This window comes from Diabrotica virgifera, chromosome 1 (assembly GCF_917563875.1).
Source record: "Diabrotica virgifera virgifera chromosome 1, PGI_DIABVI_V3a".
NCBI lineage: Eukaryota > Metazoa > Arthropoda > Insecta > Coleoptera > Chrysomelidae > Diabrotica > Diabrotica virgifera.
The window spans coordinates 3,762,435-3,785,252 of NC_065443.1; the positions used below are offsets into that span (position 1 = coordinate 3,762,435).

A 22,818-nucleotide genomic window follows, 5' to 3' on the forward strand; every position below is an offset into this window, starting at 1 on the left:
GTACATCTAGAACCGGCTCGGTGACCTTTATTCACCATTAAAGTATTTCCGTTTCCCAATGAAACACCCTGTATACCTTTTATAAAGGATTTTACTATTTTTTTTTAAATATAACTTCCGGGAACATGGTGAAACTCTATCAAGAAACTCAATCAACCATCTTAGGCCAACGTTGACTACCAAGATAGTCACTATCTTGACTACGTTGACTACTTGGTTGACTACGTTGGCTACGTTGATAGTCACGTTGACTACTTGGTAGTCAACGTTGGCCTAAGATGGTTGATTGAGTTTCTTGATAGAGTTTCACCATGTTCCCGAAGGTTATATCTTTTAACATCGGCGTTTAGCCTGATCAATATTAATTCAACATAATGTAGATTGATTTATAATTTCAACCATTGTTTGGTTCTGGGGTATTTAGCAAGTATTTGAATTCACTGATGATGGACTGATAGGTCCGAAAACGTTTTGAATTGGACATATTTTATTCAATCCATTGGGATTTTTTAAAACTTTTAATAAATATACCTATTACATAGAAGTGGTTTTTACTTCATGTTAGAGTTTTTTAACTATATGGTATACAGCCAACCTAGGGAACTACCCCTTTTTAGTTCATAAATTATGATTTTTTGCAGGATTGTTTGATAAAAACACTTACAATTTACTCGTAATATTGTTCGACAAGTTTTTAAGGGTACACCAGTTTTCGGACGCACTGGCGCACTAAAGTTTAGAAACCTCGATATATGGTCTAAACTACTACCCATACTAAACGCCCCCCTCCCGAAAATTTTCCGAAATAGAAAAGTTGTCCGACTCGACATGGAAAATTGAATAAAAAAAGTCTCATGAGAGAGGTAATCATTTTTTTAAGGGTGTGCCCAATGTCTAATAAATTTCCACACTTTATAAGCAAGTTATCAACATTTATATATATACAATTTTTAAGAAATTCCACACGTGTTTGGAAAAGGCACAAAAACACACTGTGTCACAAGTTTTTCAATTCCACGGATCATAAATATGGGGTTATTTAATTTAATAATATTATTGAGCTGAAAAACACATAATAAAATTTATTTTGTGCATATTTTGAGCATACACGAGCTTTTTTATAGATTAAAAATGTTTTAAATTTTTTTAAACATGTTAAATCATTTCTTAAAGGTATGGCAATAGTATTTTAGTATATTTTATGTATTCCCATAAGTTTTTTGTCATCCTCTAAATCTAGATCACGTGGATAGAAATCCGCTCTAATTGTTGGCCACTGTATGATCAACCTCACTAAGTAGGGATGGCGGTTGTTGACAAAACACCTGTTTTCGATTATACCGGTTTTTTCACCTAGGGTTTAACCTGGCGGTTATAACCGGTCAAAAAACCGGTTATTTCAAAAACCGGTTTTCGGTTTTTTAGTCAATAGGCAATACCCAATAGGTTACATTTATATTGAGCTTTAGTTTGCGATACTCCATTCTAATCGATATCAATCCATATCAGTATAGAAATCAGTCAAATCGGTTTCGGTCAGCTTAAAATTTTTCATTCGTGCGTGTGGAAGTAAAAATCTTCCCATTTTTTTTCTGAATTCATTATTTTTTTCCACTTATCCGGTTTTTCACCGGTTATTACTTTAAAACGAAAAAACCGGTTATAACCGGGACAAAAAAACAACCGGTAAAACCGACTATTGCTTAGTAAAAAAACCGGTTTTAGGTTATAACCGGTAGGTTTTGCTCATCTTTATCACTAAGTACTTGGATTAGTACTAATACATTTTAGTAGATTAACAAAAAAGCTCACATATCTCCAAAATTCACATTATTTCAGAAATAAGTCTAAATAATGCACTAATGATGAAAAATTTGAGCAAATTGCTGTACTGTTTCTTTTTGAGCAAATCAATATTTTTTTTTAATTTGAGCATATATAAACTGAAGATGACTTAGTTTGATCATTTTACCAGCAAAATTCAGTAGAATATTTATATTTCTTAGAACATGAATTTAATGTCGAGCTTAAAAATAAATAAAATTGAAGCTTTTTAAATTGTAAAACTCAGTAAAAATGTAGGCTCTACACTATAAAAGCCAAAATGGAAGGAATTTACTAAGTGATGAAGAAATATTGAACAGATTTGAAAGAATACTTCGAATAGCTTTTAAACGAAATACCCATAACAGACAATGGGGAAGAAGAACTGAAGGAAAATACTAATCAAGAAAGAACATAGGAAATACCGCCTAATGAAAAAGAAATGACAGAAATAATAGAGAGTACGCAGTACAGTAGATCAAATTTTCCAGCTGCACGAAATACAAACAGAAAGCTACGAATATGGGAAATCTACAGTATCCTTATTTATCGACATTAAACAAGCTTTTGATAGAGTAAAGCAGAAAGAAATATACAAGACACTACTTGAAATGAAAATTAGTGAGAAGGTGCGACAAGAGTATCCATTGTCATCACTGTTGTTCAGTATCCAAGAAGTTGTTGTCAAAGAAGAAGCCGAAATCAATAGAACAGGACTTTTATATAAACGAAAACACCAATGCCTAGCATTCGCAGATGACATAGTACTGATAGCCAGAAGTAAACAGGAATTAAAAGAAATACTAAAATGACTAGAAGCAAAAGCGTGAAAGAAAGGGATATAAATAAACGAAAAAAATGCCAAATATATGGAATGGACAGATAGAAAATACATACAAGGACAATACCTGAAATCAATCAGAGAAGGAAAAATACAAAAATTCGAAGAGGTAGAATAACTAGAAGCAACTTGACCAGGAGCTTTCAGACAAAAAGAGTCCACTATGAAACTGAACGAGATGAAGAAAGTTTAAAAGAACAGAATAATGAAGAAAAATCAATAGATACTTGAAAAATAAGGTATTTGTATACATGATTTCTATAATAAGTTGCTTATATGTTTAGATAAACTATTTTCATAGTATACCTACTCTTTCATTGAAGCTTTCAATCTTCTAGTAAGCCTTTTAGTTTCCATAAAAAACTACACGTCATTTCTGTTTCATATAAAATCTAACTATACACTTTTCCCTACAAAATATTACAAGGAATCTAACAGAGAATCCAATAATTCTAACTGACAGTCATCCCAACCGTTCGTCGCCAGCAGCAAGCCAGTTAGTTCGTCTTCAGCTAGCATCTGGTTGACTGGTTCCGTCACCACTGATTGGTTTGGCATGGAGCTTGGTACGAAGTCATTGGTGTCGTCATCTTTATGAGATTCGTCTTCTATTTCGTCCAGTTTCGGTAGAAGAAGCACTTCTTTTTGAGACCTTTTCTCCGGTTTGTTTTCTTTCTTTTTCTTTTCGTCTTCGAAGTTGTCTATGTCAGTATCTCCGCAAATGGATATGTTGGAGAGAATGTTGTGTTTTCTTTCGCCAGTGTTTTGATTTGATCGATACCTGAGGAAACAATAAATAAATAGATATAAGCAAAAATAAGATAAAGATGAAGCAGTATCTACGTCATGAAGACCTTTGGTAGATGTAAAATAATATAACGTGAGACAATAAACCAAATAGTTTAACTAAGTAAAACTACAAAGAGGGGTTACACAAGGAGATTATATTTCAACCAAGCTATTGACTTTAGCTCTAGAAGATATGTTTCGAACTTTAGAATGAGCAAATAAATGAATGATGATAGAAGGCGAAAACCTGAACCATCTGAAAGCATCGATGATGTCGATGTGTTCATGAGCAAAATATTGTGTGAGAAGAACTGTAAAGAATTATAATTAAAGTTATTTTTAAGAGGAAACAGTAGCGATCAACAGGTAGCGAAAACGCGTTCCAAGATTGCGGCTGTAATTATGAATATTTTTTCGAGATATTTGGCACACGTATTCGTAATATAATAAAGAATGGCGGTACAGGGCCCAATTTGAAAAATATATTAATATGTGGAAATTACTCTGTACTAAATACAATATTAAAAAAACGAGCCTGTACCGCCATTAAGAAGAACAAAAAAATACACTTTCTTCAAATAAACTTTTTTATCCGATGCCTAGATTTTGTGTCATTTTGGAACTACTAAAATTTTTTATTTCATTAGTAGTTCCAAAATGACACAAAATCTAGGCATCGGATAAAAAAGTTTATTTGAAGAAAGTGTATTTTTTTGTTCTTCTTAACGGCGGTACAGGCTCGCTTTTTTAATATTGTATTTAATTACAGAGTAATTTCCACATATTAGTATATTTTTCAAATTGGGCTCTGTACTGCCATTCTTTATTATATTACGAATACGTGTGCCAAATATCTCGAAAAAATATTCAAAATTACAGCCGCAATCTTGGAACGCGTTTTGGCTACCTGTTGATCGCTACTGTATCACCTTAATGCTTACAAATACTTACCTTTTTGGTTTCCTCAACGGTTTCTGCGTTTTCTGATCACAATGTCGATTCCTTGGTGACCTTACTGTCAAACTTGATCTTCTTTTTGACCGCCTAGATTCTTCAAGTCGTTCTAAATCCAGTTTCCAAAAACCTCCTTTGCCGGGCTGGTCTTTTGATCGAGGATGTTTGACAAAACATTTGTTCAGGGAAAGGTTGTGCCTTATTGAATTCTGAAATAAAAAACATATACAGAATAAGCCAAATAAAAACGGAACATACGCAGTTAATACAGTGTATCGGAACTACATTTGAAATAGTCGACCAATATAAAAGTTCGACATACGTAAATGTGTAGTGGGTGGCCAGACTGAGCTGTAAAATATCGCGCAGCAACATCGAACGGGCCCATCTTCGGCGTCGTGTCGTAAACAAATGGACCTGGGTCCAAATTTGTAGCTCATCTAACCACAACAACGACCAAACCAAAACAATGTATTTACATCTCGCGACACGCCGTAATTTACATCCCCATCTGGTAATGATTTTTACTGCCGCTTCATTTTACTGCTCTTACGGCGCTGTAACAGCAGTAAAATGAAGCGGCAGTAGCTGCAGTAAAAAGCATGGCCAGACGAGGATGTAAACTACGGCGTCTCGCGAGATGTAAATACAGTGTTTTCGTCGTGGTTGTGGCTAGATGAGCTACAAATTTGGACCCAGGTACATTCGTTTGCGACACGACACCGAAGATGGGCCCGTTCGATGTTGTTGCGCGTTATTTTACAGCTCAGTCTGGCCATCCACTACACTCACCGCGGGACCCATTTTCGCGCTTCATTTTACTGCTCTTATGGCGCCGTAAATTGTCGCTTGTCTGGCCGTAGCCTGAGCCTAAAAGGAGACAGGTAGTCGAGTTGCTATGATTTATGTGTGTCAAACTTTTATATTGTTCGACTATTTCAAATGTAGTTCCGATACACTGTATTAACTGCATATGTTCCGTTTTTATTTAGCTTATTCTGTAAATATATCTCTGAAAGAATAGTTATTATATAAGTTAAATTGGATGACAAGCCTCTGAATTTGATAGCAACATATGCACCTGAGAACAACAAATACGCCAGTCAATGGGAGCAAGAATAGGATATTACCTCCGAATTCTATTCTACTGCATGGATTTTAATGAAATTTTGGGAATAACCTCTACTTATCTCCTAATTCAAAGTCTACCCTATGCCGATGTGTGCTTTTATCTTGGGGGTGGTTCCCACCCCTTCTCAGGGGTAGAAAATTTTTGGTTAAAATAACTACGGAATTCGCTAGAGATCCTAATTCTAAGCAAAAACTGTTTTGCAATTTTTTTTTGAGAACTCGATATTTTTTGAGTTATTCGTAGTTGAAATAGGGCCATTTTTCATTGAAAAATGGCACCTTTTCGTACGGATTTTTGCGAATACCTTAAAAACTATGGATCTAACTAAGAAAACTGTATAAAACATTTTTGTGGGATATAAAAAAAGAGAAACTTGCCTTCATAAATCTTCTAGTTATAATACACAAAGAGATATCGTAGGTGAAAAGATTTTGTTTTTTTTTTTGGTAGTCGATTTTATGTGTTTAATACAACCAATACCTTAGTGGAGTCACTGAAGGTGGACATGAGCTATTACCTCCAGTGGCGGCTGGTCCTATGAGGCAGGTGAGGCAGTGCCTCACCAGTATACCAATCGACTATTTACGTTATTTCGTTATTTCATCATCAATTCTTTAAATACAATTTAACTGTTTGAAATTTGCTAAATAACTTTATTTTCGTTATATCATCATCAATAATTCTTTAAATACAATTTAACTTTTTGAAAATTGCTAAATTTAATTTTTATTATAAAAATTTTTATTAACTTTATTTTTATGATAAAAAAAAATTAGTACGGCCCTGACCCGTTCTTCATAACACACCGATATACCTATACTCTACAAGGTACCATAAAGGCTGATTCACATTATAGCTCAGGTCACGGTCCGCTCACGCTCAGCTCAAGATTCGGTCAACTATTCCTACACGCATCTTAATGATGCTATCCGCACTAAACACGACGGTCAAGTTCCGTCCCTTTTTTTTGATTGCGTGGTTTCTCCGAGAGAATATTTTGATCGTGGCTTGAGCTGACCGTGAGCGGAGCGTGACCTGAGCTATTATGTGAATCAGCCTTTAGAGGCACTACCTCGTCTAGCATATTACGAACGAAGCCGACGGAGATCGGCCGGCAGCTTTAGCAGCATGAGAATAATTTTTGGAAGGGGGATTAAGTATCCTTTCAGAGGCAGGCAAAAATATGCCTAGCGTGGCTTTGCAGTTTTAGGTAGTTTTTTAGAGCAGTTTGTTCTAGTTACGTGTACTTACTATTAGTATAAGAGATACAATAGATGTTTAGAATATGTTATTATGCTCTGACTGGCTGAAAGTCATTTGCCAATGTCAATTAAATAAATAAATTAATTAAAATAAAAAAATTAGAAATTATGATTTCTTTCATAATAATTCATTTACTTTTAAGTACGCTGTTTATTATAAAATAAATAAAAAACCAAAAAAATAAAATTTAACCCTTAGTTTATTTAACATAAAAAACAATCTTATAATATAACCGTAATTTGCTTACTTGCTTGTTTCTATTTGCATATATGCAATACATTTACAATATAATAAAATTGGTTCTAAAATGAAATTATCACGTGTTTGCAGGTATATTGTTTGCGTACCATAATTTCATTTTGGCAAGTGATTAATAATAACAGAATCAGTCAACGGCCAAACCAGAATGATCCTAAGGGGGGCTACAACTGGTGGGTCTCTGGGGGTATGGATTTAAGGCTTTAAGGATTTAAGGCATTTAAGGCTTATAACCCCCAACCCCCCCAGTTACGCCACTGGAATCAGTTGTCCGTTGTTTTCATGTAGTATATAATGTAAATTTTGCTTAATATGGCTGTTCAAGTGTTCAACGCTGATGAGCCAACGACGAAACATCTGATTCATGCTGTTTTGATATGTGGTATCATATTAATTATTATTTTAAGCTAAAAAAACAGCTACGATGAGTATGAACCTGTTAGAGACTTAGAACTTTCGTAGCTATTCTTTTGCGAATAAAATTGTTATTTAATATCGTTTGCAAGCCTTAAAATAAATACGGTGCCGTTCTGTGACGTTATGACGTCACAAAATCGACCTTCCGGCTATTAAAGAAAATCTAACCATAATAATAATAATCCTCAAGTGTAGTGTGCCCAATGAACTGTCAATACGGATGGAATGGCCCTGTCCCATTCAAATAGTGAAGCGAGATTGCCACCAACATACAAGAGAGAGGTTCTAGAGAGAGACAGACAAGGTGCTGGAGAATTTGACAGGCCGTGTAATTTGAGTTGCCTATATAAATGGACCCGATTGAATCAGTATTGACAGTTCGTTGAATGGACCTCATATTTTAACTTTCAGGGCTGATTGGCAGCACATATTTCAAAATTTAAATACTTTTTTGTATTTACAGAGTAAATAGAGTACAGAGTACCATACTTGGTGTTTAAATCAGTTTAAATACTTTTCAGAATTGTTATTTGTATTTATTAAAACAAATACCTACTTTCCTAAACTATTTGGGAGTTAAATAATTTTAAAACTATTTAAATACTAAATTAGTGACTGTTTTATATAAAGTGAAGAAGTCCTTGATTATGTTTTTATGTTACTTTTATATTTAGAATTTTACTTTTATATTTCCCCGATTTAAGTTGATATAGGCAACTCAAATTACACGGCCTGTCAAAGTTTCCAGCACCTTGTCTGTCTCTCTCTAGGACCTCTCTCTTGTATCGTGGCTGCATTAATTGTCTTCCTGCCTATTCCATCCGTCTTGACAGTTCATTGAGTGTGCCTCACCATTTTGTACTATCACGAGCCGCACCTGATTACCTCCGATTTCGTTGAACCTCCATCGATTTGGATGAAAATTGGTGAGTGGTTAGAGGATATCTCAAGGAACAAAGGTGACATGGTGCCAACTTGCGCTTTTGCCCTGGGGGTGGATGCCACTCCTTCTCGGGTGTGGTATTATAATATCACCCTGTACAAAATATGTTTAAAACTCATTCAAAGTCATTAATCCATGTAGTATCTGTTCTTGTATCAATAACCGCAAGTAACATTGAAGTGTCATGTTTTGTTATTATTTAAATGTGTATATAAACATTAACTCGGTGGAGAAAGATTATTGTACTCAGCATTTAATTATTGTACTAGGTCGTTACTGTTATATGTAAACACGTTGTTATAGTTAGTCATTGATGGAGTTGAGTGTAAATATAATGTATAAGAAACCAAGAAAGAGAGTTTTAATTAGTTTGGACCTAAAAGGCATTTTAACATCACAATATTTAATACATGGCTGATTCTGCAGACTAGAGGAGAATCTTCTGTAAGGAACAAAGATGGCGGCACCAGATTGGAAACACCGACGGCGGAAAATGGACCAGACCAGGACAGGAAGAATGCAGAGACCCAGTGAAAAAAGACACAAGTGATAAAATGTAAGTAAGAATGTCTATCTTTATTAAAAATGCTTCCCTCGTTTTTATATTATTATTGAACATTGAATATTTATCTTTGCTGATTTTTGAATAATTTATGAAGTATCGATTTTTTTTTAAGAATATCTATAAATTTTGAAATATGAAGTGATTTTTTAATTGAATATTTTTATAGAAGTTTATTATATATGCTATTATTGAATTTTGAATTTTATTGAATTTATTTGAAAAATCTCTATCCGATTTCGATTTTTAGTACGGTTATTTTTGAACATTTTATGGAATATCGAATTTTTTCCAAAAAAAATTCTATCGAAGTTTGAGATATAAACTTATTTTGAATATTTTTATCTAACTTTTGCATATGCTATTTTTGAATTTTTATCGAATTTTTGTCGAATATGTATACTATTATTGAATTTTTATTAGCCAGTTGTTTTTATTATTGATATTTATTGATTATAGAGATACATTTTCATCGATTTTGTGTTAAATTTTGTATGATATGAACCTGAATTAATAATTTTTGTGTGATAAATGATATATAAATGATTTTTTGTTAATGAATAATGATTAGTGATGACATACGTTAATATAAGAGCTTAAGACAAACATTGCTATAAGCAAGAGATTTATTTTTAACGAACCAACCTGATGCGTCGAGATAAGGAATTTGGAGAAGAACTATATAGATAAGAAGAAGAACTAACAATAGTATTAGCTAAATATTATGAGACAACTTGAGACAATAAGAAACCCACTGCTCTTGTCAAATTGGGAAGGTACTAAGTGATTTATAGAAGCTTGAAAGCTTATTAGAGACCCACTCTGTGTTTTGAGAGTACCTATTTTATTCATGATTATTCGTGAATAAACAACGGCCTCAAAGCAAGGGATTGAGGTTGTGAAATTTGTAAAAGAATTTGATCTAGCCAACGATGTTATACCCGCTTCTGTTAAGGTAGATTGTAGAGGTTTCGTGGCTAGTATTGAGTATTATGATTGTTATATGGAATATGTAGAAGAATTGGAACTTTTCTCTCGAGTAAAGCCACTTTGATTAGTCGAACGTAGGCATTGAGGGATAAGTAAAGGAAGTGATTATTATGATGTTATATTATGAAATGATATATTGATGATTAAATGACAAATGATTGTTATATGAAGATGAATTATGTACACTGTAGAAGTGTTATTATGTGGAGAAAAATGAAGAAATATAGTTATAGTACCAGACAAGAAGAAGAGAGAGAGAAAAAAAATAATTTTATTAAAATATGTGGGAAAAATGGAACAAGGAAAATAAAATTTGTCAGAAATGTCAAAATAAAGCAGAATTAAGAATAATATCAAATAAGTAGCTAATCATTGAATTTTTGTCTAAGAATTAAAGTTGTAAATTTTTGTTTTCTCTAAAGTATCGTAAATTATAAATAACTTATTTTTTGTATATAATGAATTCAGGTTAAATTTTCGCGTAAAATGGAAGTGTTTAAATTAAGGATAGACAATAACTTACAATAGTGTTAGTAGATAGTAAGCAAAGGGACACAAAAAGTGAAGTTCTTAGAGAGATTAAATCTTTATTATAGGTACAAGAGAGTTATTAGAAGTTTTTTTAGAGACACATATTAAAAGTTTTAGAGAGATTACATTTCTATTATAGGTACAATATTTTAAAGTTAGTAAGGCGTATATAAATAAATCAAAATAAGACTGAAATAATAAGATGAAATAGTAAAGTAACGTTAAATTCTTTTTTTATATACCATTTAATAGAAGTTTAGGTAATATTTAGCTTAGCTTAGGAAGTATTAAAGTCGAGATTTTATTACAATTAGATTAGTTACGGCTGATAGGCACTAAAAGACTATTTAAAAGTTAGGATCAATTTCATTCACTGTGGACACTGTTTTGATGAAGTGAATTAGTGAACGAAAAAAAAAAGGACGAAAAGACACGACGTGAAAGTACGTGAACTAGTAATAGGTTATAAAATACCAGTTTTAGTATAGGGAAAATATGAACTTTTGTGTAAAATAGGAAAAAGAATATACATGTTTAGGGAAAAATCGATTGATCTGAAATGTACCATGTTACAGTTAGTTAGGATAGTTAGGAAATTTAATTTTTGAAAATAGTATTAGGTAATCATAAACACTCTGTGAAAGGGAAAGAGGGATATACACTCAGATATTCTTCTTCTCTTCTTAGGACTTTCTTTTTTTTTTAAAAACGGCGATGATAGACAATCAATCTTATTTTAAAAATATGTAATTTTAACAAAATGGGGAGGTGTGGTATTATAATATCACCCTGTACAAAATATGTTTAAAACTCATTCAAAGTCATTAATCCATGTAGTATCTGTTCTTGTATCAATAACCGCAAGTAACATTGAAGTGTCATGTTTTGTTATTATTTAAATGTGTATATAAACATTAACTCGGTGGAGAAAGATTATTGTACTCAGCATTTAATTATTGTACTAGGTCGTTACTGTTATATGTAAACACGTTGTTATAGTTAGTCATTGATGGAGTTGAGTGTAAATATAATGTATAAGAAACCAAGAAAGAGAGTTTTAATTAGTTTGGACCTAAAAGGCATTTTAACATCACAATATTTAATACACGGGGGTGAAACTTATTTTATTAAAAATAACCCCATAATTTGATAGAGGGACTAACTCTAAGCAAAATTTGTTATATAAAGTTATTGAAATTAATCATAACTATTTGAGTTATTAAAGATTAAAGATTTTAATTTTTCCTGAGAAAAATGCATGTTTTTAACCGATTTTTTTATAAATAATTCAAAACCTACAAGTTTTTACAAAAAAGTTATTATTACCAAAATTGAAGATAATAAAAAATCAAATAAATTCCTTACTAATCTCCGTCCACCGAACAGACGGAGTAATCACGTGAATAAATCAAAATATTTCTTTAAAATACCTTAACTTACGCCCTTGTACATAATACTGATAACAACAATACCGAATACCTTGTGATCGGTATTGTGTACAAGGGCGTGAGTTAAGGTATTTTGAAGAAATATTATGATTTATTCAAGTGATTACTTTGCCTGTTCGGTAGACGGAGTATAGAAAAATCTTTTAGTGTTAACTAAAAGTGAGTTATAGGTTATTGAATGTATTTTTCTTTCGGCGACTACCCAAATCTAAGTATTCAAGCTTAAATAACGGGAAAATTATGCATTTTATAACACAAACTTATTAAACATTTATCAAAGTATTTAAAAATATCTATCAGATGAGCTTACGAACAAGTTGATAGCATTAAAATTTATGCTCCAAAAATTTTTCAAAAGTTATCTTTTAAAATTTTTTTCAAAAAATGTTATTGTTTTTTTTTAAATAACTCCGTTAATTTTGAGACATGAGATTCGCCTAAAAATCATTTGAAAGCTAAACTAAGGGCTTTTAAACCAAGTTGAATTTAATCTTTTAAACCCCTTACTTTTTTAAAAATAAAAGGTTAAATTGCCCGGCTACATGGTTCTCGCAGGCAAAATTTAAGGTTAAAACGTTTCTATCTCGGTTATTTTGTACCCTACAGAAATAGTAAACACGGTAAAATATTTGATACAGAAAAAACTAAAATTTGATAATATATAATTTTTTTCGTATATTGAGTATTTTTAGAGTTATGATTAAAAGAAAATGAAAATTACGATAATCTGAAAAATTCTGATTTTTTTAAATTATATGTTTTTTTTTCAAAAATATGCATTCTAAACCGGTCAAAATTGTTGAAATCATTACTTATGCTAATATAAAGAAACTCTTATAAGGATTTCTATAAATTTTAATTTTTGTGGAAATGGCGATGTTTTATTTTTCACTTTTTCCAAAAAAATTCCAAATAGTTCTCTTATTTTCATCATAACTTGCTTAATTTTGATGCTATTAACGTCTTATGGACCTCATTTGATAGGTATTCTGAAGTACTTTGACAAGTGTTTGGTAGGTATATTTTATAAAATGCATCGTTTTCCCGTTATTTAGGCTTGAATACTTAGATTTGCGTACTCGTCGAAAAAAATATACTTTCAATTACACATAACTTACTTTGAATTAAAATTAGTGTAGTTGTTTAAATGAGAAATGTATTCAATTTTTTATTATTTTTAATTTTGGTAATAATAACTTTTTTGCAAAAGCTTAAAGTTTTTGAGTTGTACGTGAAAAACAGCTTTAAGACATGCATTTTTTTACGAAAAAATAAAATCTTTGATCTTTAATAACTCAAAAAGTATTGATTTATATTAATAACTTTATATAACAAATTTTGCTTAGAATTTGGCCCTCTATCGATTTATGGTATTATTTTTAATGAAATAATTTTCATCCCCGACAAGGGGTGGCATCCACCCCCAGGGTAAAAGCGCAAGTTGGCATCATGTCACCTTTGTTCCTTGAGGTATCCTCTAACTACTCACCAATTTTCATAAAAATCGATGGAGGTTCAACGAAATCGGAGGTGAAAACCTTCAATGACTGCACTACCTTTTATAGTGCTTGAAAAGACCTTTAGTGCGGCAGATTCGTGCAATATATTATAAGAATTGCACATTTAATGATACAAGCGTATAATTTGGTCCACATATACTGCACAAATAAAGGTTCAAATTTAGATATGAGGCCATCTCAGATTTGGCCTTTTACAAAAATGGCGAGCATTCAAAATGGCGGCTATACATATGTGACTAATAGCAAGATAACTTTTGAACGAAAACTCCGATTTCAGCCAAATTTGGTATCAAGTTTCTTTTTTTGATGAATAAGATCGAGGTCTTGAACCGGAAGAATCGGTTTACCAGAAGTTGTGTTTTTACTGTTTTTTATGTAAAAATATGTTGTTGTTCTTTTCAATTCTTTCACCCTGTATATATTAATTTTTCAAAAAGGTAATACCGCCATTGAAAATAGTGTAAAAATATTTTTTAGGAAAGATTTTGAACTTTTTAGTTATGTTAATTACCATTTAATAAATGCATAACGTATCTTCACATGTACCTATGTGCGGTAGATTCATTTTGAATGCGTGCCATTTTTGTAAAAGACGAAATCTGAGATGGCCTCATATCTAAATTTGAATCTTTGTATGTGTAGTGTGTGTGGTCCAAATTATATGCTTTTACCATTAAATGTACAATAATTCTTATATTATTTGCACGAATGCGCCGCACATAGGTTCATAGGTACATGTTAAGATACGTTATGCATTTATTAATTGGTAATTAATATAACTAAAGAGTTCAAAATATTTCCTAGAAAATATTTTTACGCTCTTTTCAACGTCGGTATTAACTTTTTGAAAAATTAATATATACAGGGTGAAAGAATTGGTAAAAAAACATGTTTTTACATAAAAATCAGGAAAAACACAATTTCTGGTAAATCGATTCTTCCGGTTCAAGACCTTGGTCTAACACATCAAAATAAGTATCTATATAACAAATTTGGTTGAAATCGGACTTTTCGTTCAAAAGTTATCGTGCTATAAGTCACATATGTATAGTCGCCATTTTGCATGCCGGCCATTTTTGTAAAAGGTAAAATCTGAGATGGCCTTATATCTAAATTTAAACCTTGATGTGTGTAGTATATGTGGTCCAAATTATATGCTTCTACCATTAAATGCACAATAATTCTTATAATGTTTGCACGAATTTGCCACACATAGGTACTTGTGATGATACGTTATGCATTTATTAAATGATAATTAACATAACTAAAAAGTTCAAAATATTTTCTATAAATATTTTTACGCTCTTTTCAATTGCGGTATTACCTTTTTGAAAAATTAATATATACAGAGGGAAAAAATTGAAAAAAAAACATATTTTTACATAAACAACCAGTAAAAACACAACTTCTGGTAAACCGATTCTTCCGGTTCACCATATCCCTCTTGTAAATCAAAAAGAAAACCTATATACCAAATTTGGTTGAAATCGGACTTTTCGTTCAAAAGTTATGGTACTATTAAACACATAAGTATAGCCGCCATTTTGAACGCCCGCCATTTTTTTAAAAGACAAAATCTGAGATATCCTCATATCTAAATTTGAACCTTTAAATGTGTAGTATATGTGGTGCAAATTATATGCTTGTATCATTAAATGTGCAATTGTTTCACATATCGGCCGCACTACTTTAAAATGAGCAATATTAAAGGTCCATTACATTCAAACTAAGCGAGATATGCTGCAAACAAAGTTGATTTAATGTAGGTACTTTAAAAAAAATGAAAAGTAATTTTAACCCCCATCCACCCGAATGTAAATACATCGTTTTACTTCTACAATACCTTTTAATATAGTGTTATTTCTATGTTCAAAAAGTTGGACGGGACTAAAATAAATGGTTCTTGAAAAAAAAAAATAAGATCAAAATATAGAGCGCATTTTTAAATTTTCTTAAAAATCTTCCCTTTTCTCCATGTAACTTGAAAAAAATAATAGATACAGTAATGAAAAATGAAAACGAAATTTTTATCCAAAAAACCCTACATTTTTGTGGGGTATCTTTTTTTCGTATCTCTTATCATTTTCGAGTTACATGGAGAAAAAGGAAAATTTTTAAAAAAATTTAAAAATGCTCTCTATAATTTGATTTTATTTTTTTTCAAAAACCATTCATTTTAAACCAGTCCAACTTTTTGAACATAAAAATAACACTAGGATAAAAAGTATTTTAGAAGGAAAACAGTGTATTTAAATTCTGATGGATGAGGGCTTAAATATACTTCTCATTTGTTGTTTAAGACAATCAAAATTGAACCCTCACGCACAAGTTGTACGTACAACTTCAGTGAGGAACTGAGTTTATTATATGTATAATTTATTTTCTACGAATAAACTCCATTATTATTATATTATTATTATTATTATTATTTCTTTTTGAAAATACATTAGTCATAAATTTTGTTGCAGCATATCTCGCTTAGTTTGAATGTAATCGACATTTAATATTGCTCATTTTAAAGGTCTTCTCAAGAACTACAAAAGTTATTAGTATCATTATACACTTAAAATCGACCGTTTCTCTGTTATTTCAAGTTGAATACACCGATTTGAGCATGCACTAAAAAAACAAACTCTTCTCACCTATCATGTCCCCTTTTGTATTATAACTAGAAGATTTATGAAGGAACGAATCTCTTTGTTTTTCTATAAGCTACAAAAATATTTTATGTAGTTTTTTTTGTTAGATGCATAGTCTTCAAGGTATTCGCAAAAATCCGTCCGAAAAGGTGCCATTTTTCAATGAAAAATGGCCCTATTTCAACTACGAATAACTCAAAAAGTATTGAGTTCTCGAAAATAAATTATAGAACAGTTTTTGCTTAGAATTCGGTTCTCTAGCCTCTTCCGTGGCTATTTTAACCAAAAAAATTTTCACCCCCGAGAAGGGGGGAACCACCCCCAAGATAATAGCACACATTGGCATAGGGTAGACTTTGTTTCTTAAGCTATTCCCTACTTACTGTGAACATATCAAGTAAATCGATATAGTAGGAAGGAATTCGGGCCAAATACTCTCATTGACTGCCCTAAAAGATACCACCACAAGAGTAAACTTCTATGAACATCTTCAGAATGTAATAAACGAGACCCTAAATGACAAATAGATAATCATTCACAAGGAAAAAGTTTTCCTGTGGTTGGCTGTATACCATGTAATACAAAAAAACAGTAAAATCATGTATAAAAGGTATATTTAAAAACCCTCAAAAGGGCCACATCAAAATCGCATAACTAGTTTTCGACTGGTTTACCAGTCATCATCAGTGCTTACGTGCAATGTACATGCTAACCACCAAGATAGTATTTAACAAAAATATGTGGGTCAAAGCCCTGTAAAAGAAGTCCGTCAAGGAAACATTGGTTTAAAAAGCCTTTTAAACCAACGTTTTTTAGCTTTTTAGCTTTTTAAACCAATGCTTTTTAAACCAAGCTTTTTAAACCAATGTTTCCTTGACGGACTTCTTTTACTGGGCTTTGACCCACATATTTTTGTTAAATACTATCTTGGTGGTTAGCATGTACATTGCACGTAAGCACTGATGATGACTGGTAAACCAATCGAAAACTAGTTATGTGATTGTGATGTAGCCCTTTTTAGGGATTTTAAATATATACATTTTATAAAGGATTTTACTGTTTTTTTTTTAATAGATAATCATTATGGGTGATTTTAACGCCCGTGTTATAAAGCATAAGTAAAGAAAATATTTGACAGAGTAGGACTGAAATATGTAATCTAGCCTATGTGTAATAAATTAGTTCCCCTAAAGATCATAAAAACTATTAAAAACATCTACCGAAACAACGAAATGGAAGTCAGAATATATGGACAACTTACAGATCCTATAGACATAGGCACCATAATAAGACTCATTGAGCCCCATCTCTTCAATTTAATCATGGATGAAGGTCATCAAAACTGTCAACAAAGGAAGATGATACAGAATGGGAAACAAAGAAGTATAAAATAGTAATCGATCAAGCAGAGAACTAATCAGATGTAAAATAGAAATTGATGGCATCAGTATTGAACAAGTAATGGAAATAAAATACCTTGAAATTACACTTTCCCGGCTCTCCGGCTATAAAGACCTGGACAAAAGAATGAGAGATCAAGTACAGAAAACAAATAGACTGGCAGGATGCCGTAACAACACTATATGGCGAGACCGACATACACTAAAATAAAGTATTAACACTTAGATAAAGTCCAGAATTTATAAAGGCCCGACAGAGCAACGACACAAAGACTACTGGAAACGGCAAAGATGTGAGTACTGAGAATTACAGAAAATAAGAGAGATCGAAAGAGGAGTGAAGATATTAGAAGAAAATGTAACGTACAGTGTATAAACGAATGGACACTAAATAGAAAAAAAATGGAATAACCACATAAGCAGAATGGGAAGACCCGTATGATCAAAATAGCAAGAGATAAATGACAAACCGACAGAAGAAATATCGGACGATCGCGCAAAAGATGGGGTAACAACCTTCCATAGAGGTATCTATCCTCCAATGAACAAGCAGCATTGAAAAAGAGGAAGACGAAAAAAATATTGAAAACTGTTCAGTGATCCAAATTCCTACAGACCAATTTCTCTCATATGCACAATGTGCAAACTTATGAAGAAAATGATCAATAAAAGACTCCTATGGTTCCTAGAAAAATATAAAATAATAAATTTACCACCATCAGGTTTTGTCAGTAACTCCTTTTAGTGCAAATAAGACGTCATAGTGGTTGCATTTGATATAGAAAAGGCTTTTTAGTACGTTCTTTAATGGTAAAATATTGCAAAATCTGTAAATTTTAAAGAACCGCTTGGATTGACATGAAATTTGGCGTACACATAGCTAACAAGTCAAAGAAAAAAATGATATTGTGCCGATGTGTGCTTTTGCCCTGTGGGTGGTTTTCACCCCCCCCCCCCTTGGGGGTGAAAAAATTTACTAACTTACTTTGTAAGTAACTTTTGTTCAATAAAGTTTTTTCATTAGGTCAATATTTTTTGAGTTATTTGTCAGTGAATATGTTCATTTTTTCAATAAAATAACCACGCTTTTAGACAGTTTTTCGCAAATAAATCAAAAAGTAAGTATTTTGTCGAAAAAACATGCTTGGCAAAAATATAGCCTGTAAAAAATTAATTAAAAAAAAATGGTGTGTATATCACGTTTCTATACCTAGTAGAAGCAGAGTTATAGCTAATGAAAAATAGGTTCATATTCGTCAAATTCCAAATGGAATACTTTAACGTGAAATAACCAAAAATGAAGCACTTTTCGGGGAAACTCATTACAACGTGTTTAAAGTGTTTAAAAAAAGCTTCATTTTTGTTTTATGAAAAAAATTTTTAGCATCAAAAGTAAACAAGTTACGCTCAAAATAAAGTTTGTCCCTTTTTCTTTTTGGTAAAGAAATCGGGAAAATCACCTCCTAATTAGTATCTCAAATGAAGTTAACCGTTACGACTTCACAAGTTTCTTGACTCGTGTATGTATTGTTTATATAATCTGTTCTAAGTTCTTATTTTTGAAATGGCTGTAGTTAAAAGGGGTTGAACGAGTCACTGATCACGAATGTATGCAAATTTAGAAACACCAAATTTTAATCAACTTTTGTCTTACAAAAAAACAAAAGAATACAGGATATTTAGAAAAACAATGCTGACTTTTTTGTTTTTCGAGATTTTTGGTATCTCTAACAATTTTTAAGTTATTTTGAAAAAAGCATATTTTTCAAAATTAAAATTTTTGAAAATTTTACTTTGAAACCAAATTTTTTCAAAAATAAGTACTTTGAATCGATGAAACTTACAGATCATATAAACACAACATAAGTAAAATAATTTGTGGAGCGGTAACGACTAATTTCATTTAAGTTGTTAATTAGGGGGTGGTCTTCCCGATTTTTTTTGCCAAAACAAAAGGGATTAACTTTATTTTGAGCGTAACTTGCTTAAATTTGATGCTAGAAACTTTTTATAAAAACAGAAATAAAGCTTTTTTTAAACACTTTAAAAAAGTTTTAATGAGTTTTAATGGCTCTAACTCTGGTTCTACGAGGTCCAGAGACCTGAAGCTTACACCATTTTTGAAGTTATACTTCTTTACGATCGAGAGTGAAATTTTATAATACCGGGCGCATGCGCACACAGAGAGTATGTAGTTCGTTGCTAATCTTTCAAGATATGTATGTATCAGGGCTGTCAGCGCAAATAAGTCATTAAAAGGATATTAGTGTTTTTAGTAGATGTATTATTTATTATCACTTTTGTGTCTGTGTCTATTTTTGTATATGTACTTCACTTGGTCTATTAAATTTGTCAGTATGTATGAGAAATCTTGTAACTTGTCAAAGCAAAGGGAGTATAGCGCAGTGGTAGAGCGCGTGACCGGAGATCGAGAGGTCCCGATTTTTTTTTGGTATCGTTTTAATAAAACATTTTTAAAAGTGGTAGGTAAGAAAATTAGTTTAATATTTAAATAAAATACAAATAACCTGTTAAGTATATTTATTTCTTTGAAGTTATATAATAGAAGTATAACTTCTTACGTGCGTATAAAGTACACACACATAGTTTTTTTTTACTTTTTTTACAGGCTATATTTTTGCTAAGAACGTTTTTTTCGGCAAATTACTTACTTTTTGAGTTATTTGCAAAAAACCGTCTAAAAATGTGGTTATTTTGTTGAAAAATTAACATATTTACTCGAAAATAACTCGAAAAGTGTTGACTTGGCGAAAAAGCTCTATAGAACAAAAGTTACAGTCAGTTTATCCATTTCCGGACTTATTTTGGACATATATTTTTTCACCCCCAAGAGGAGGTGAACGTCACCCCCATGGCAAAAGCACACATCGGCACAATATCACTTTTTTTCTTTGAGCCAAATTTCATGTCAATTCAAGCGGTTCTTTAAAATTTAGAGCAAAAACCGTGAAAGAATGTACTATTTGATATTTTAAAATATGAAGGAGAAGAAGAAGAAGAAGAAGAAGAAGAAGAAGAAAAAGAAGAAAAAGAAGAAAAAGAAGAATAATAATAAGAAGAAGAAGAAGAAGAAGAAAACAATGGTTAATTTCTACGGAAAATTATCATCAAGAAATTACTAGGTACTTACCTGCCAGCTAGGATGAGCTTTCCTGTAGTACAAAAAGTTTTCTCTAATCCAGTGATAAATAGCAGACAAAGTCATTTTGTTACCGTTTTTCCCCATTGCCATACATATCAAAGTGGCATACGAAAACGGTGGCTTTTTCTCGCCATTCTTTTTATAATAGTTAATGTTAATCGTTAAGTCTTCTTGATTTCCAGTGGGTTTTCTTTTTGGTTTAGGAGTAGGAGATACAGGAGGAGTAGGAATGTTAGGAACTGACATAATGTTAGTGATATTGTGCAGCCAAGTCAAACTGGTCAGGTCTGTCTCGTTTTGTTCATCGTTTTCGCTTTGAGGACTCAACAAAGGAATATTAATAATGCTTTGAGTTAATATTTCTGATTTAAACTTGGGCTCTTCCATTTCTTGAACTACTTCAAAAGATTCAGTACTAGGCTCTGTAGAATCATAGATTTCGTAAGGAATGATTTTTTCATAAACACCATCCTTTAAGTTAATAATATTATCAGCTTCTATTAGATTATTATTGACTATATACTCTGTATTGATCAGACCAGTCTCATTTTGAAATTGTATTTCTACTATTTGATTCTCTGGTATACTTATAACGTTACTAGACTCGATCTCCACGCAGCTCTGTATATCAGCCGGCAGATACTCCATACTCGCGTCTATGTCAGTTGTGCTAGTCTGGTACATTAACTCTTTGTTTATATTCTGTAGGTTTTCTGCGGCTATTTCCGTTTCTTGATCGGGCTCCATGGCCTGAAAGTTGAATTGGATATCACAGTGCTCTATGGTTTCCATAGAGCTGCACACTTCGAGCGTCATTTTGAGCAGTGATGAGCAATCGATGAAGTAAATGGACGGATTCTTATTATCTTATTACATTGTTGAGGTTGATGATTTAGTGTAGTTTTCAGGCAGAGCGTTTTTCTATCTGAAAATAAAAACAATTACATACATATTAATATTTCTAAAGAGAAAATAAATATAAATTGTTATACAGTAAAACCTCTCAATAACGGCCACTAAAAATGAAAAATTATTGGCCGTTATATAAAGGTGGTCGCTATTGTCAGGTGATGCAGTCCACAAATACATAAAATATATTTTAGAACCTTTGTTTATTATGGTTCAATTTGTTTGTAAAAAGGTATATTTATAAAATCCCTAAAAAGGGCTACATAAAAACAAAACGTTTTTGGAATTACAATTCCATCATCAGTGTTTATTTCAGGTTAGCAAGCCTGAGCCACCAAGATATTAGGGAAAAAACCATTTAAAAGTTTTTCAAAAATGTACATATTGTTGTTAAATTGATAGGATGTGTATCAACTTCCTTAACGTTCTTTTTTAACTTGCTTATATTTTTTATGTGTGTGTGTGTGTGTGTGTGTGTGTGTGTGTGTGTGTGTGTGTGTGTGTGTGTGTGTGTGTGTGTGTGTGTGTGTGTGTGTGTGTGTGTGTGTGTGTGTGTGTGTGTGTGTGTGTGTGTGTGTGTGTGTGTGTGTGTGTGTGTGTGTGTGTGTGTGTGTGTGTGTGTGTGTGTGTGTGTGTGTGTGTGTGTGTGTGTGTGTGTGTGTGTGTGTGTGTGTGTGTGTGTGTGTGTGTGTGTGTGTGTGTGTGTGTGTGTGTGTGTGTGTGTGTGTGTGTGTGTGTGTGTGTGTGTGTGTGTGTGTGTGTGTGTGTGTGTGTGTGTGTGTGTGTGTGTGTGTGTGTGTGTGTGTGTGTGTGTGTGTGTGTGTGTGTGTGTGTGTGTGTGTGTGTGTGTGTGTGTGTGTGTGTGTGTGTGTGTGTGTGTGTGTGTGTGTGTGTGTGTGTGTGTGTGTGTGTGTGAAAAGATGGCTTGGATACAGTTAGATCCGTTAGCCACAGGCTTTTATTTTATTTTTACCTTAATTTTTTAGTTTTGTTATATTTATACCTATTTCATTTAAATGACTAGGGGAACTGCGGGTATTACCGCCCAGCGGCAAATACCGCCCACTCTATAAAATATCTTAAATATAGAGAAATAGTAACTTTGGCAACATCGAAATGACGCCACGATACTACTGAGAGAACCGTGCAACAAGGTCGCCGGCCATAAGCATATTTATTTGTTTCAGAGAAGTCAACGTGTTTTGTGTGGTGCCACTATAATTTTTAGGAGCTCG

General features: G+C 32.2%; 1 protein-coding gene across 1 annotated transcript; it reads right to left on the reverse strand.

The window, feature by feature from the left end:
* Positions 1-530: 530 nt before the first annotated feature.
* On the reverse strand, positions 531-21,597 carry LOC114335456 (forkhead box protein M1-like). The gene is made up of 3 exons (XM_050654026.1): positions 20,663-21,597; positions 4,406-4,617; positions 531-3,446 (listed from the first exon to the last, which is right to left on the reverse strand). Exons 1-3 carry the CDS (start codon positions 21,488-21,490, stop codon positions 3,086-3,088), a joined length of 1,401 nt encoding a protein of 466 aa, XP_050509983.1. The 5' UTR covers positions 21,491-21,597; the 3' UTR covers positions 531-3,085.
* Positions 21,598-22,818: the final 1,221 nt, after the last annotated feature.